This window comes from Corvus moneduloides, chromosome 7 (assembly GCF_009650955.1).
Source record: "Corvus moneduloides isolate bCorMon1 chromosome 7, bCorMon1.pri, whole genome shotgun sequence".
In the NCBI taxonomy this organism is placed as follows: Eukaryota; Metazoa; Chordata; class Aves; order Passeriformes; family Corvidae; genus Corvus; species Corvus moneduloides.
In genome coordinates this window covers 4570398-4585080 of record NC_045482.1, presented here as the reverse complement: position 1 = coordinate 4585080, position 14683 = coordinate 4570398, and the positions used below count along the sequence as shown (strand labels likewise).

General features: G+C 50.5%; 1 protein-coding gene across 1 annotated transcript; it reads left to right on the top strand.

The window, feature by feature from the left end:
• Positions 1–8718: 8718 nt before the first annotated feature.
• LOC116446546 (maestro heat-like repeat-containing protein family member 7) lies at positions 8719–14098 on the top strand. Its single transcript, XM_032114570.1, is given in 16 exon segments — positions 8719–8836; positions 9082–9146; positions 9261–9590; positions 9775–9923; positions 10180–10327; positions 10536–10717; positions 10800–10937; positions 11215–11329; positions 11486–11623; positions 11865–12041; positions 12164–12319; positions 12479–12580; positions 12791–12893; positions 13128–13184; positions 13491–13630; positions 13997–14098. Coding segments are annotated over 16 exon segments (2220 nt in total).
• Positions 14099–14683: the final 585 nt, after the last annotated feature.

The following is a 14683-nucleotide window of genomic DNA, read 5'->3' as shown; positions in this document are numbered from 1 at the left end:
GCGAAAGATAAAGCTGCATTTTATGCTCTGCTAGCAAAACATAATGCTGGGCCCTCTCCAGGAGGAGAAGAATGGGCTCAAAAAAACTGGTTTAATTTGGAGTGTGTGACTGCTAGAGTATGTTCTTTACAACATGAGACAAAATTTAAATTTGGCCGAGATAAGGCCATAATGTGCTCTGTTTTAGGAGCATGCCTTTTGGCAGCTATACATCACCGTTTTAAGCGGTGTAGTAAAGAGAAAGCAATCATAGATTCCCTTCAAAACCTAGTGGAAATTTTACAGAAACAATTAGATGAAGAAAGGAATGAAAATCATTTGCTGCGGGCTGCTTTGAGGGAGGAATAGTTTAAGAATTCAAAGAATGCTGACTCACCAAAAGAGACAGAGGAAAAGGAAACTCCTCACATTAACCAAGTATACCCCCAGAAAGAACTAGTGCTAGTGAAAAATTGTGGGGAAAACTGCTGCCCTCCTATGAGACCTCTAATTAAAACAGGATATAATTATATCAATGATGAAGATTTTGAATTGCATATCACCACTAAACAAATACCATACACTGCTACTGAATTGACTAAGTTAAAAAAGGAGTACAGGCGGCTCCCCCATGAATCTGAGACGGAATATGTCTTCCGAGTGTCTCTCACTGGAGGAGACCAAATTCAATTAACGGAACAGGAGGCCACTGGATATTGGGGACATGGAGTTTTCTTAACAACAGGAGACAAACGTGGCACATGGTCCCTGACTCAGCATGCAGCTTTCTGGGCCGGGGGACTCAATCCTTTAGAAAGGGGAGACCCTTTAGCTACAGTTGCTACCCCCGAACAACTTCTAGAAAGCGTCCACAAAGCCACCTGTCTGCAAATGATCCATGAAAGGAAATTGACTCCTGGATATGAATCCCCAATGCAATTACCTGTGAAGCCTGAACTGATGATCCCTTTAATTTGAGGCCTTCCAGAATCACTCAAAGCTACAGCAATTGTCCTTCAAAAAACCATAGCGACTGTAGGTCCCGTAGAGAGGCTGGACAGATTCCTGTGAAACCCGAGTGACCGAACTGGATCTACCGATCCTAGGTTTACTCCATTTTCAACCCCCTCTCAGCCGCCAGGTTCACAATCAAATTCACCTGCTGGTGATCGCAAAGTTTGGACATGGAGTGAGGTTGCAGAAGATCTGATTAATTACAGTAGAAAATATGGGCCTATAAAAATCCCAGAGGAAAAATCAGAAAAAACAAAAAGTGTCAGGTACATTCGGACTCCTCATAGTGAAAAACCAGAGACTGTAAAACAGATCTCTAACCGTCAGCATTGGTGGTTATTAGGTATCAAGAAGGGGGTCCCCAGAGATGTGATGGATGGCTTACCCCTTGATAAATTGAGCAAGGTAGTGTTTAACTGGCACTGCCGAAAACCCATTCTACCAAACCCATCAGTTCAACCCAGTGCACCCCTCCTCCCTCAGAATCTGGGCAGTGAGTCAAAGCCACTTCTCCCTCAAGGTCCGGGCAATGGGCCAAAACAGCTTCTTCCTCAAAACCAGGGAAACTAGGTTCTCCGTTTCTTACAGGTGGGAGAAGAAACGGAGCGTGGGTATACCTGAGAATGCTCACTAAAAATAAAACAGGAGATATAATGATCACAGCTATTACAGGCCCTAAACAGGTACTTGTAACTTTTCTGATTGACACTGGGGCACAAATTTCTGTGCTGACAAAGAAAGATGCCCAGAGGTGTGGAATTGTTCCAACAAAGAACCGATGTTGTGTTTTAAATGCCTTGGGAACAACAGAATCTATGAATGTGGCCTTAGTCAAACTCACTTTGCCTGGAGAGGAAAACCAACTTTCTATTAATCTGGTGATTGGAGATATTCCAACCAATTTATTAGGGATGAATGCCCTTGCTGGGAGGCAGTGGGAGGACTCGGAGCGTCTTCTGTGGTCTTTTGGCATGCCACGTTTTAACATCAGACTGCTCCAAGCTGCACCCTCCCTACCATTCAGCAAAGTAATTAACGTGAAAAAATACCCCCTCCCCCTGGGTGCCAAAGAGGGTATCAAACCAGTGATACAGGAGCTGTGAGAACAAGGAGCAGTGAGTTAATACTCATTCTCCTTTCAGTTCTCCGGTATGGCCAGTGCCAATGCCTAATGGGAAGTGGAGGCTGACAATAGATTTTTGCAGGCTAAATGCCAACACAGACCCTCTTACAGCAGCAGTCCCAAACCTGGCCGAATTAATAACATTGATTCAAGAAAAGGCTCATTCAATCATGGCAACTACAGATGTCAAAGACATGTTTTTTATGCTACCTTTACAGCCAGAAGATATGGACCGTTTTGCTTTCACATGGGAAGGTCAGCAATACACTTTTACTAGGCTTCCCCAAGGCTACAAACATTCCCCTACCCTGGCTCATCACGCTTTAGCCCAAGAGTTAGAAAAAATACCCAAAGCTGACAATGTAGCTGCTTATCAATACATTGACGATATCCTTGTGGGAGGAGATGAAATAGAAGAAGTGAGAGATACCCAACAGAAAATAATCTCCCACTTAGAAAGCCTTGATTTGCAAATTCCCTCAGAAAAAATCCAAAAGCCTTCACATGAAGTGAAATTTTTGGGAATTTGGTGGAAGGGAGGTATGACATGTATCCTGCCTGATACCCTAACCTCTTTAGATCAGATTAAAATGCCTGAATCCAAAAAAGATCTCCAACATGCTTTAGGCTTATTAGTGTTCTGGAGAAAACACATCCCATATGTTTCCATAATTGCCAGACCTCTTTATAACTTGTTGAGAAAAGGGATAAAATGGGAATGGACTGCTTCTCAGGAAGAAGCATTGCAATTGTTGGTTTTTGAAGCAACAGCTCACCAAGCCCTGGGCCCTATTCATCCTACAGATCCTTTCCAGGTGGAATGGGGGTTTGCCTCCTCAGGGTTGTCAGGACACATATGGCAGCGTGGTCCTGAGGGTCCGACGAGGCCTGTTGGTTTTTACTCCCATGGCTTCAAAGATGCTGAAAAAAGATACACTCCCTGGGCAAAAGGATTGTTTGTGGTTAGCTTAGCTCTCCTAGGAGTGGAGAAGATTACATGACAACAACCAATTGTTTTGAGAGGCCCTTTCAAAGTTATTAAGACAGTCTCTACTGGGACGCCCCCACCTGACAGGGTGGCCCAGAGGGCCTCAGTAAGGAAGTGGTATGCTCAGATTGAACATTATTGTAGCGTCTTCTCAATAACTGAAGGAGCTGTAAAAGATCTGGCAATCCAAGAAACTGAAAACTTGGGTTGCAGCCAAGACAAACCTGCCTCAGTCATTAAAGTAGCCCCTCCTTTTTCCCCCAAACAGTCAGCAAATTCTTGGTTTACGGATGCTTCTGCCAAGCGAGAAGGAAAGGTGTGGAAATATAAGGCTGCAGCCCTCCACACTTCCCCAGGATAATGAATTGTCACAGAGGGGGAAGGCAGCGCCCAAGTTGGCGAGCTGATAGCTGTGTGGAGTGTTTTCCAACGTGAGGCACAGAATAGTTCTCTTGTCTGTATCTACACCGATCCCTACGCTGTGTTTAAGGGATGCACTGAGTGGCTTTCATTTCAGCAGCAAAATGATTGGGAAGTTAACAGAATCCCAGTATGGCAAAGGAAAAGTGGCAAGAAATTCTAAATATTGCAAGTCAAGGGAATTTTGCTGTGGGGTGGGTAGCCTCTCACCAGACAGATGGAAATCCAGCAGGAGAGTGGAACAATAAAGCTGATGAGTTAGCAAGACTAAGTCCTGTGAAAAAAGATCAAATTACAGAGGACTGGGAGCACTTCTTAGAATGGTTGCATGTAAAAAGACAACACACAGGTGCAAAAGATTTGTACAAAGAAGCCCTTGCTCATGGTTGGCCTGTTACCAGAGAAATGTGTAAAACATGCATATCAGCCTGTGAACAATGCCGCAGACGGCTAGAAAGACACCCTTTGGAAGATGATCCTCTGCATTTAAGAAAGAGTAAAGGCTTATGGGACGCGTGGCAGGTAGATCATATCAGCCCCTTTAAAAAGTCAGGAGGTGAACACTTTGTGCTGGTATGAGTAGAGATTACATCTGGGTTAGTCCAGGCCGATGCATTTAAAAGAGCTACAGGAGATAATACTGTTAAAGCATTGCAGGGATGGTTTGGAACTTTCCCACAACCACAAGAAATTCAATCTGATAATGGGTTTCACTTTACTGCCAAAGTTGTACAGGATTGGGCAAAAAGCAAAGGGATTAAATGGACTTTTCACACCCCTTACTACCCTCAAGCTAACGGCATTGTAGAAAGGACCAATGGTCTCTTGAAATGACTTTTGAAAACACAGGAGGGAAATTGGGATGTTCAGCTATGGGAAGCTGTGAAAAGTGTGAATGATAGGTGGGGGGTAAACGCGTGTCCCAAAATCACTGCCTTTTGCCCAACAGCTCCAAGCATAATTCCCTCACTACGGGGACCAAATGATTCTAAGAATCCTGCACGCTACCCTGGGCAACCTGTTTTGGTAGACCTCCCTACTGGAGGAGGAGTACCACAAGTGCTAAAAAGCCCTCTGAATAAATATGCATGGGTAGCCTCTGATGCCCTAGGGAGAGAGCATTGGATGCATACATGCTGGATAATTCCATCATTTTAATTTTCTGCCTCTTGGTGGCAGACTCTGTTGTGTTTACTTTTCACAGACGAACTCCGAGGGACATGAAGACCACATAAACCATGATAAGACGAGTAATACTTATCTGCATCCTACCACAACACCATGGCCAAAAACCAGCTGGGTGGCCATGGTCTGAAGCTACCATTAGGTACACTAGTGCGCTAGGATCCTATCCCAGAGATCGTCACCCAAACCTAGCGACTGTAGTACTGTACAACTCTGAGGTATACCATCCAAGTGAACGGGCATGGGACTTGAAGGATTGGGCTCGAATCGTAAATGGAACAATTGGTGAAAAAATTAAGGTAGGATGCAGAAAAGTAGAAAGATCTCTCTACGAGAAAACTTCCACCATTGCAATAGCTGGGAATTTTCTAAAACCAGATGGGAAAAGCAATTTGCAGCCCAACATTACAGCCAAACTCTGCCCTACAACAAAGTGGATGTGTGAAAAATAAACCCCCTTCACCCTGTGTTGTTGTCAGAAGAATGTCGGTAACTACACCTTAGACCCCAGTACCAACAATTGGCAAAATAACCCAGCAGATCAGCCAAGTCTGAAAGGTTTAACTTATAAATTCAAAATAAAGGCCGTAGCAAAGCCCATACTGAGAGCAGTAGTCACATACCATGGTATAAGCAGCCCCTTGTGTTAGATAACAAGAATAATGTTTTCCCTTCCTTTATGGTACCAAACCTATACACAGTTATAGCATTGGACCTCACAGCTGTGTTTTGTTTACTGAAATTCAAAATCAAGATTGTTGGCTAAAATTAACTGCTCTACAATTTTCCCATAAAGACATATGTGGTAAAAACAATACAAAATACTGAGGGGAACTCGAAGTTGATGTTGTAATACTTAACACCCAACCACCGGTTATGCTGAGCCCGAGAATTTTTGAAATTGGACCATATATAATCAGGAAAACAGGCCAACAACAAATATTGTTCAATTCAGCATGGTCCCTTAAACAAGTCAAATTGCTGATGCAAAACAATGTCTCAGAAATTCAGCCTGCTTGTTCACCTTTTCTGCAAACTTCCTTTGAGGGGTGGACAACCTGGTTGCAAAAGCGACATAAGAGACATAACCGGTGTTGTGGGAATAGGATTGGGAATCTTAAATAGTATTGATTCAGAAGTACTAATGAATAAATTGGCTGCCACAACTAGAGATTTGACTAAAATACAACCACCACTGCAGTCGTCCTTATTAGCCTTGGGAGCCCATCAGTGGTTGTTATCGAACATATCACCAAATTGGGAAAAGGTAAATGTGAATGACCACAAATTGATAATTGATGCACTCGGTGCTACACAAAACAACATTTCTTTGGCTCTCAGCTGCATCCAGGCTCAACTGTGGATGCAGTCAGTTGCTGCCTCAATTATAAGAGAAGGTGAAGAAGGCACTTCTCCTACTGAAATTCAGAAAATCATCTGGGACAGTGCCACTGATTTTGAAAGAGAATTCCAATCCTGGTGGAACTTAGTGGATTTTGCCTACGATCCCATCACAAACAGAGCCACAGCCTTTGTACTAACCATACATAATGCTTTAGTGCATTCGATATTCCCTATCGTTGCATTAGGGCTGAATCATGATGGAGCTATTCTCTAGCTGTTCGAGCACAGAGAATGGGCCCATCAAATTGGTGAGAAGTGGCAAACTGTTAATTTGGAAACTTGTATTGTCCGAGAACGACAAGGCTTCATCTGTGAAAGTAATGCAATTAGAGCTCAAGACATTTGTTTAGACACAGAACTAAGTATCTGTCACTTTGAAATTCATCCTAACAAGATTCCTGAAACAGTGCTTGTGTATATAGGCACTGGATGTGCATGCTTAAGAACTGCTTGTGATAAAGTATTTATAGAAAATGTAGTAGTAGATACTAAAAATCATTCAAATTTTTGTGTTTGTAACTTTACTAAAATCACAGGATGTGATTTCTCTTATTTAGGCCGAGTTACTTCCTATCACCTTTTACAATCCAGTTACACACTGATCCACCAACTATTGCCTCCCTCCGTTGGGGTGAACCTTACGTTGGTAAAGCAACTGTTGCTTCACCAAGGTTTAATTGAAATTTTGGAAAAGATCAAGAAATACCAACAGAAAACCTTGGTATCTGTTCATCACAATGTGAAAGAAATACATCGTGTTCTAGAAAGAGTAAAGAAAGATGCTGAACACGGGTGGTGGGATACTCTTTTGGGGTGGTCAGCTACTGCTACAGGTGTCCTGAACAAATTGTGTCATCCCATCTTTGTTCTCTTGATTTTAGTTTTGATTGGCTTTGTTTTACCAGCAATCTTATACATCATGAATTGGAGAATGATGAAACGGTTAACACAATTGACATCTGTAGTAGATGTCCACAATTTGGTCAATATCCCATCCTCTGTGGACATACCCAAGGTTATTGACACGAGACGAACTACACGAGTATTGAAATAAGATGTGATAAGAAATTACATGTGTATTTGGATTAAAAAATTACATGTATATTTTGATTTAAAAATTACTTATTCCTTCTTTTTCCTTCTTTTTCTTTTTCTTTTCTTTTTCTTCCTTTCTTATTTTCTCTACCCTTTTCAGGGATATGCTACCAACATTGATGAGTCCTGAAGACTTCACAACAACACTACGAAATCGTGCTGATGGAGGTCTCTTGACGACAATCATGAGTCACGGGGTGCTGTAAGAGATGGTCTGAAGATCCCTCATCTGCCTCACGATCATCACTGAGGACAGAGATTGAACACAGGAGTCCTGGCCTGACTGAGGTGGGATGTCTGCCAAATGTTGCCTGCAGGTGTGCCCGTTGGGAACCGGTACGCCTTCCTGAGGAAAATTAGTGCAGGACACAATGGACTGTGTCGTTCTTGTTGCCAAAGCAGGAAGGACTGCGCTGAAGCGGAAAAGAATGACCTGTCCTGTATGACCTGTCCGGTACACCTGTCCTGTACCTGTTTTCCCAAAGCAGCGGGCCTCATAACAACGGCTGTAGGTTTCCCCCACCTCTTGGCCAGTTGCCCCTCGCTTCTGAAAAGGACTATAAAGGGACTTTCTGAAATAACTGAGATCGAGATCTCCCCACAGAAAGAAGACAAATCTATTGGCAGAAGACCACGAGGACTTCGTCTCATCCATTGGTAGCTATTCCCCCCCTTTCTTCCTCTCTACCCTTTTACTTTGTTTTTATCTCTCTTTCTCTCCTCTATTGCATTACCGTGTTGTGGGCACTTAATAAAGGTGCACTGTTCTGATTAAAACTGAAATCCCTTGTGTTCTTCTACACTCAGATCGATAAACGAACCATCACGACCCCTGCTTGTATTAGCGGATCGTGACAGATGGCCTCCAGCTGGAACGTCTCCTAAGGAGGCTGTGCCAGCTTCTGTGAAAGACCCCGAGCCCTTCCTGTGGTGGCTGTGGTGGCAGCCGTGGGGGCTCCGGGTGCTGCCCTGAGCCCGCAGAGCAGGGGAGCGCTTGCTTATGGCTGGAGCCAATGCTAAAATCGCTGTTGGTCTGTCTTAGACACTTGGGGCAGGGGATTCCTTCCAACCTGGGCCACTTGGGGTGGGCTGGGGGCAGCCCCAGGGCAGGTGGCAGTGTGTGCAAGGGCCCTTTGTGACATGGTGCAGCATGGTCACCATGGGATTGAACAGGACAGGGTGTCCCAGGGCCCTTTGTGACACGTGCTGACATAGGGGCTGTGGCAACGCGGCCACGCCACAGTGCTCGGAGCACGCGACGGGACAGGACGGGACAGAGTGGTGCTGTGAGGAGCCCCTGCAGAGTGCACTCGTTCCTTGCTGACCCGGAGCTTTTCCGAGGCGTTATTCCTGCAGGTGACCTCGGGGCCAGACCACAGGACTTGTTTACTTGTGGCCTTCCTGAGGCTTCTCTTTTGCAGGTGCCATCAAGGCACAACTGCACGACTTGTTCATTCAGAGCTTTCCTGAGGCATCTCTCTTGAAGGTGCCCTCGAGGCCAGACTTTGGCATGGCGGGCAGATTCCTCGGCCTGTTCAAAGTGTTCAGGGGCAAAAAGAGGGAAGGCCCTGGAGCTGCCTCAGCACACCAGCCTGAAGAGCTGAAGCAGTTCCAGCAGCCACGGGATGGTGAGTGGCAGAGCTGGGCCACAGGGCTGATGGCTGCAGCCAGCTTGGCCCCATCCCATCCTATCTCCTGGGGAGACATGCCCATGGACAGGATGGAAGAGGGGCCGGGCAAATCCCCCCGCAGCAGCTGTGCTCCATCCCCATGGCATCCCGGGGCTCTCCCTGCCTGGGCAGTGCAGGGCTGGGCTGCATTCTCCAGCCTCTCCCGCAGCCCCTCAGCTCTGGCTGCGCTCGCTCTTTGCCAGATGCAGCCATGGACCGGACACAAGAGCACAATCTGCCCTGCAGCCGCTTCCGGAGAACAGCGCAGGTACCTGCAGCCATCCCCACCTGGGCTGGGTCTGCTGTCACTGCTCAGCCGAGCACTGCACTTGGAGCGCCCCATGGAACATCCCTCTCCTCCCTGTCCTTTGTTCTCCTGCAGATGTTCCGGAAGTTTGTGCGCGTTCGGCGTAGAAAGACCAGCACGACAGCAACTGAGGGCACAGCTGAGCCTGACTCTGGGCTGACCGAGCTCCAGGCAGAGCCTGATGTCAACACAGATTCACCTGAGTGCTCAGAAGACTCTGACAGTGCAATGAATGATCAAATGGTGAAGACACTCATGGTACTGACTGAGGACCTGGTCATCACAAACACCGACATCGGAGACACTCAGGGCATTGCAATTCCTGACACCACGCCCACTCCCACTGGGATTCATGCTCCCAGTCTGGGTTTTTTTGAGGAGAGTGCTGTTTCTTCTCAGCAGCAGGTAAGCAGCCTGGGGCCAGGGCTGGAGGCCTCCAAGGATCGTGTGCCCCCTCAAGCCATGGCTGCTGGGCCCCCTCAGACTTTGAGGCCAGCACATTGCAGTGGGAAGGGAAGCACTTCTTGGGGGAAGCTGGGGAAGTTGCTCCCTTGGACAGTGCTCCAAGTCTTCCCCATGCCTCCTCCAGGTGCCAGCCATGGTGAGGAACATGCACCAGAGACTCGGGTCCCATGTCACTGTGGATGCCAGGCTGTCCATTAACATTCTGAGGCTGGCTGAGGAACACCCTGTTGATGTGGTGCTGACCCTCCTGCGCTGTGCCCCATCGTGTGACAGGTACAGGGCCCACCTGCCTTGAGAGCTCAGGGCTCACCAGCCCTTAGGGCCCATCGCCCTGTGCAGCCTGTCCAATGGGGTCTGCCAGACAGGCGGAGAGCTCCAGGACCCTCGCGCCCCTCTGTTTCCTGAGCCTGCTGCCATGCTCCCTCCCGGCCCCTCAGGGCACTGGGGCTCTGTCACCTGGGCCCCCACAGCTGCACAGGGCATGGGACTGTGACTGAGACGCCCCTGACACTGAGCTCTGATCCCACAGAGCTGCTGCAATGATGTGGAGAATCATAGGCTCGTCAGGACCAACACTGGAGAAGGTGCTGCCAACACTGGTCCGTGTAATGGAGCACTGGCCTCTGCACAGCATGTGCACCTCTGATGGGGACAACAAGGATGTTTTTGCCCTGGCTGTGAGTTTCTGGAACTGGCCTTTGTTCACCCCCAGGTCGCCTCTCCAGCAGCACTCCATCCTCTCCCTGCCTTAGGCGCTGGGCTGAAACCTGGGCTAGGGGAAGGCTCAGGGGGCACCAGGCCCGGTGCTCCCCCTGCATCTCCCCTTGGGTTCTGCCACATGGACAGATCAGCACTGAGCACATCCTTGGGCTGCTTCTTTTGCAGGCAACTCTGGTGCTTTGGATGATTTTGCTTGACTGCCACAAGGCAATAATCCTTTATTCTGGGCGCCTGTTTGTGGCTCTGCTCTTCCAAGTTGTCATCACCACCCAGCAGATGCCAGAGGAAGTTGATCACTTCTGGAGAGCATGCCGGGAGGAACACCGCCTTCCCACCAACCCCAACAGGTCCCAGTCCTCCTGTCCTTCCCATGCCCTTGTGGTCAGCGCCAGTGCTCCCAGTGTGACCTGGGCTTTTCTCTGCACATAGGGTTGCAGTGCAGGCCATGAAGGCTCTGCTCTGTCGACTGCGATGTGACAGTGAGGTGATGGCTATGGAGCGCAAGAATGGCTGGGACATGCTGCTGTGTGCTGACACCCAGCACGATGCAGTGGCTCTGCTGGCCAGGTGAGAGCCCTTTCTCCCCGCTGCCCCCGGCATTTGTGCCCTGTGCCCGAGGTGCCCCACACAGTCCCTGTGGCCATGGGCCAGAGGGCCTCATCACTGAGGGACAGCCAAGGACACTGGAAAAGGCTGGCAGAGGAGGGTGACCAGAAGGAGCCACCTCCCAAAGCACCCACATCCCCTGCAGGGATGCTGGGGAAAGACCGGACCTCTGTGAGTCACTCATGGGACATGTTTGCACCCCCACCTCAGGATCTTAGTGCCTTTTTCCTCCTGACAGGGAAATGCACCGTATCTTTATCCCCTTGTCTCCCCTCATGGCATTCCACCTATTCAAGCGGCTCAGCAGGGAGGAGCCACGCTGGGATCTGCCCTTCCTGGCTTTCCTTGTGGAGGTGAGCCTGATGGCCAGCGCTGCCTCGCTGAGCTGCCTCCCAGCTCTCTGCCCTCCCGTAGCCGCAGCTGCCTGGGACGGTGCCCGCGCCCTGCGCTGCTGCCTGGGCCCAGCCCTGGGCGCTTCCGGGCTCCTGTCACTGCCCTGTGCCTTTCAGGTCCTCAGGTGCCTGGACTTGAGTAAACACGGTAACAGCGTCTTGGAGATCATGTCTAGGTACCTGCAGAGCGAGTGCAGGGAGAGGCATCTTCTGGCACTCAGAGGCCTCGTGGTGCTCAGCAAGGATCCCGTGTTGGTGAGAAGGAAGCAGTGGCTGAAGCTGCACTGGGGAAAGTAGCCACATGGGCTTGATTGAGCTTCAGGAGCTGAGGCAGCTGCTCCCAGCTCTCCTGCCTCCTGGCTCAGCTGCCTAAGTGCTTCAGGACAGGCCTTTGGCCTCTGGGCCCTGTGGCAGCAGGGTGGGGTTGGCAGGGCCAGGATGGTGTAGGCAGTGCAGCCGTTCATGGCTTCACAGCACAGCCTTGTGTTCCATGCAGGCCAGAAGAATGTGCAGCCTGTCCCGACGGCTTGTGGAGCTGCTGGGTGATGCAGATGGATATGCCATCAGCATGACCCTCTCTGTGCTCACGAATATGCTCGAGAACGAGTACATCGTGATATCCAGCACCACTGCCCCGAAGCTGGCTGAGGCACTCCTGCCACTCTTTGATAATGTAAGGCTGTGTCCGCAGCCTTACAAAGTTTCTGCCCGGGAACTTTGTGCCCTGTGGATTTTCAAGCGTTCTCCCAGCTTTGCCTTGAGAAGTTGATGCTGAGGTCTTTTCCTTTTCTCCAGGACGACAGCCATGTGCAGCTGCTCTCCATTGACCTCTTCTTCAAGGTGATGGACTTGGTAGTGGATGAGGGAATAAAGCCCCTGAAGAGAATTGTGAGCCAGAGTCTGCTCCCACTCCTCTTTCACTGCCATGATGAGAACCGGAACGTGGCAGAGGTGAGATTTTGCGTGATGCTGCTGCATCCCTGGGAGGTGGCTCAGCTGCCTCCTGCCCTGGTGCCTCCAGGGCTGCAGCCTCCTCCTGGCCTTGGCACAGGGACATGAGTCCCATGTCCTGTGCTGCGGTGCCATCTCCCGGTCTCGGTTGCTCTGCAGTCCTCTCGTGAAATGCTGATTTGTGTGACCCGGTTCCTGAAGAAGAGGAAACTCAAGCAGCTGGTGAAGAAGGAGAAGATGTTGAAATTCGGCAAATGCCTGGTAAGGACAGCCTGGAAGCCCCAGCCGCAGCCTGGAGAAGCCCCCTGACTTCGGTGACCAGCTGGCAGCTGTGCCCCTGCCCACCCGGCGCCAGCGGCTGCTGGCCGGGCCTTGGGGCTGTGCGGGAGGGGAGGCCAGGGCTCGGCGCAGGGAGCGCCCGGCCAAGGGGCCGAGCCCGCGCCAACCCTTCCCTCCTGGCGCTCTCTGCAGCTGGCAGAGGACAGGAGCCGAGCGGCCGAGCACTTGCGCCGGGCCCTGCCGTACCTGTACAGCCCACAGGAGCCCCTGCGAGAGGCGGCCGTCAGGTTCATTGGTGAGCCACGAGGCCGGGGCCCCTCCCTGCCCCACCGCAGCTCGGCCCCGGCCCCGGCTGCTGCCCCGGCAGCGGGATCCGGGCCCGGGGCCATGGAGCCCCGCCTGCCCTCGGGCGTCAGGATGCGGCAAGGACCCGGGCTGAGCCCTGCCGGGGGGAGGAGAGCCACGGGGCTGGCAGCGCTGCTGGGAGGGAGCTGTGCCGCTGGGGCCGTGACAGGCTCTGTGTTCCCAGGGAATGCCAGGGTGTTCTTGAGGGGGCAGAAGGAAGAGCTCCAGGTCCTCAGTGAGGGTGAGTGAGTGCAGCGGGCTGTCAGTGGGGGCTGGGTGGGGTGAGCTGCAATGCCTGGGCATGAGGCTCCAATCCCTGCGCCAGCTGTGGAGGGCTTCCTTCCCTGTGTGGACTCGGGGTGGCGTGGGCAGAGCACAGAGGGGTTTCAGGGACACGGTGTGGATTTGTGACCAGCACCTTCGGGCTGATCCCGTTTGTCCCTCCTCTCTTGTGGCAAGAGCAGGCTGAGATGGCCCTGGCAGGAAGGTCTGCTTGGATTGCCACAGATCCGGGCTCTGACCATGGCTCTGTTCCTGTCTCTTCCAGCCATTCAAGCTTCGAAGAACGACGCCGGGCCATTCTGCTCTAACCGGAAAATTCAAGCCCACTTTGCCCAAAGAGCTGAAGAATTAGGGTCATCTTCTGGATCCAGTGAAACAGTGTCCCAAGAGCAGCACCAGTAGACAGTGAAGAGGACACCAGCTCCAAATGCTGCTGGAGCTCCAGGCACAGCTGATGCTGGGCACAGCTGAGCCTGTGGGAAGCTCGAGTGGCTTTAGCCCTCTCCCTCCCTGTAGATAGCTCCATCCCTCCAGCCCCCTTAGACCCTGCCCATCCCCTTTTATCCCTCCCAGCTCATCCCTTTGTTTCGCCTTTTATTAATAAACAGTTTGGCTTCTTCACTTGACCTGTGTCTCTGTGGAGCTGAAGCGGCGCAAAACCTGAGCCCTGGGACACACAGGCCCCTCCTGCCATTCTCTTCTGTGCCGTGTTTTGTGCAAAGACACAGAGGAACGAGGGCAGCTCTGGCTGGAAGGGCCCCTGTCCCGAAGGTCCGGTTCCACAACACTGTGGAGTTCAAGGTCTTGCTGAGCACCCCGAAGGCCAGTAGTGGGACAAGGACCCTGCGTGTCAGGGACCGAAGTCGGGTCTAAGGCCCTGCCATATTTGGTCCACTGTTGTGCATGGCGACAAGATAATGAAGAACAAACGATGAAGGAAACCTTCTTGTTTAACGGGTGGGAATTTGACCCTTAAGAGAAACAATGGATTGGTCAGTTGGTGGGAAGTTACCCTGTGAAAGAGGAACAATACACAATGGAGCTGTTGTTGGCGTGGAGCTGGTATCATAAGCCATTGTGGCCTCATCTCACGTGCTGGCCACGTGTGAGATGATGTCGTAATTGGAAAAATTCCACACCAGAGGAGGAGGTATCAGTCCTGGGTATGGGGTGGATGGGCGAGAAGGACAAAACGCACACCCTTTGGATGCAGGGGATACCCTGAAGGTGCAGGGCCTGCCTCCCCTCCCACCTGAGCACCATGCTCCATGTCCTTCTCCTGCTCAGCGGCTTCTCCCGAATCCAGGGGTTGGTATGTATTATTTCCTACAGCAACTAATCAAATAAAAAACTTGCTTTGCGATCACAGGTGCGTTTCAGATCTTTTGTGCATGGGCATCCTCAAGAACCTGTGACATTAGTGGTGATGAGGATGGGATGCCCAGAGCACAAAAACTG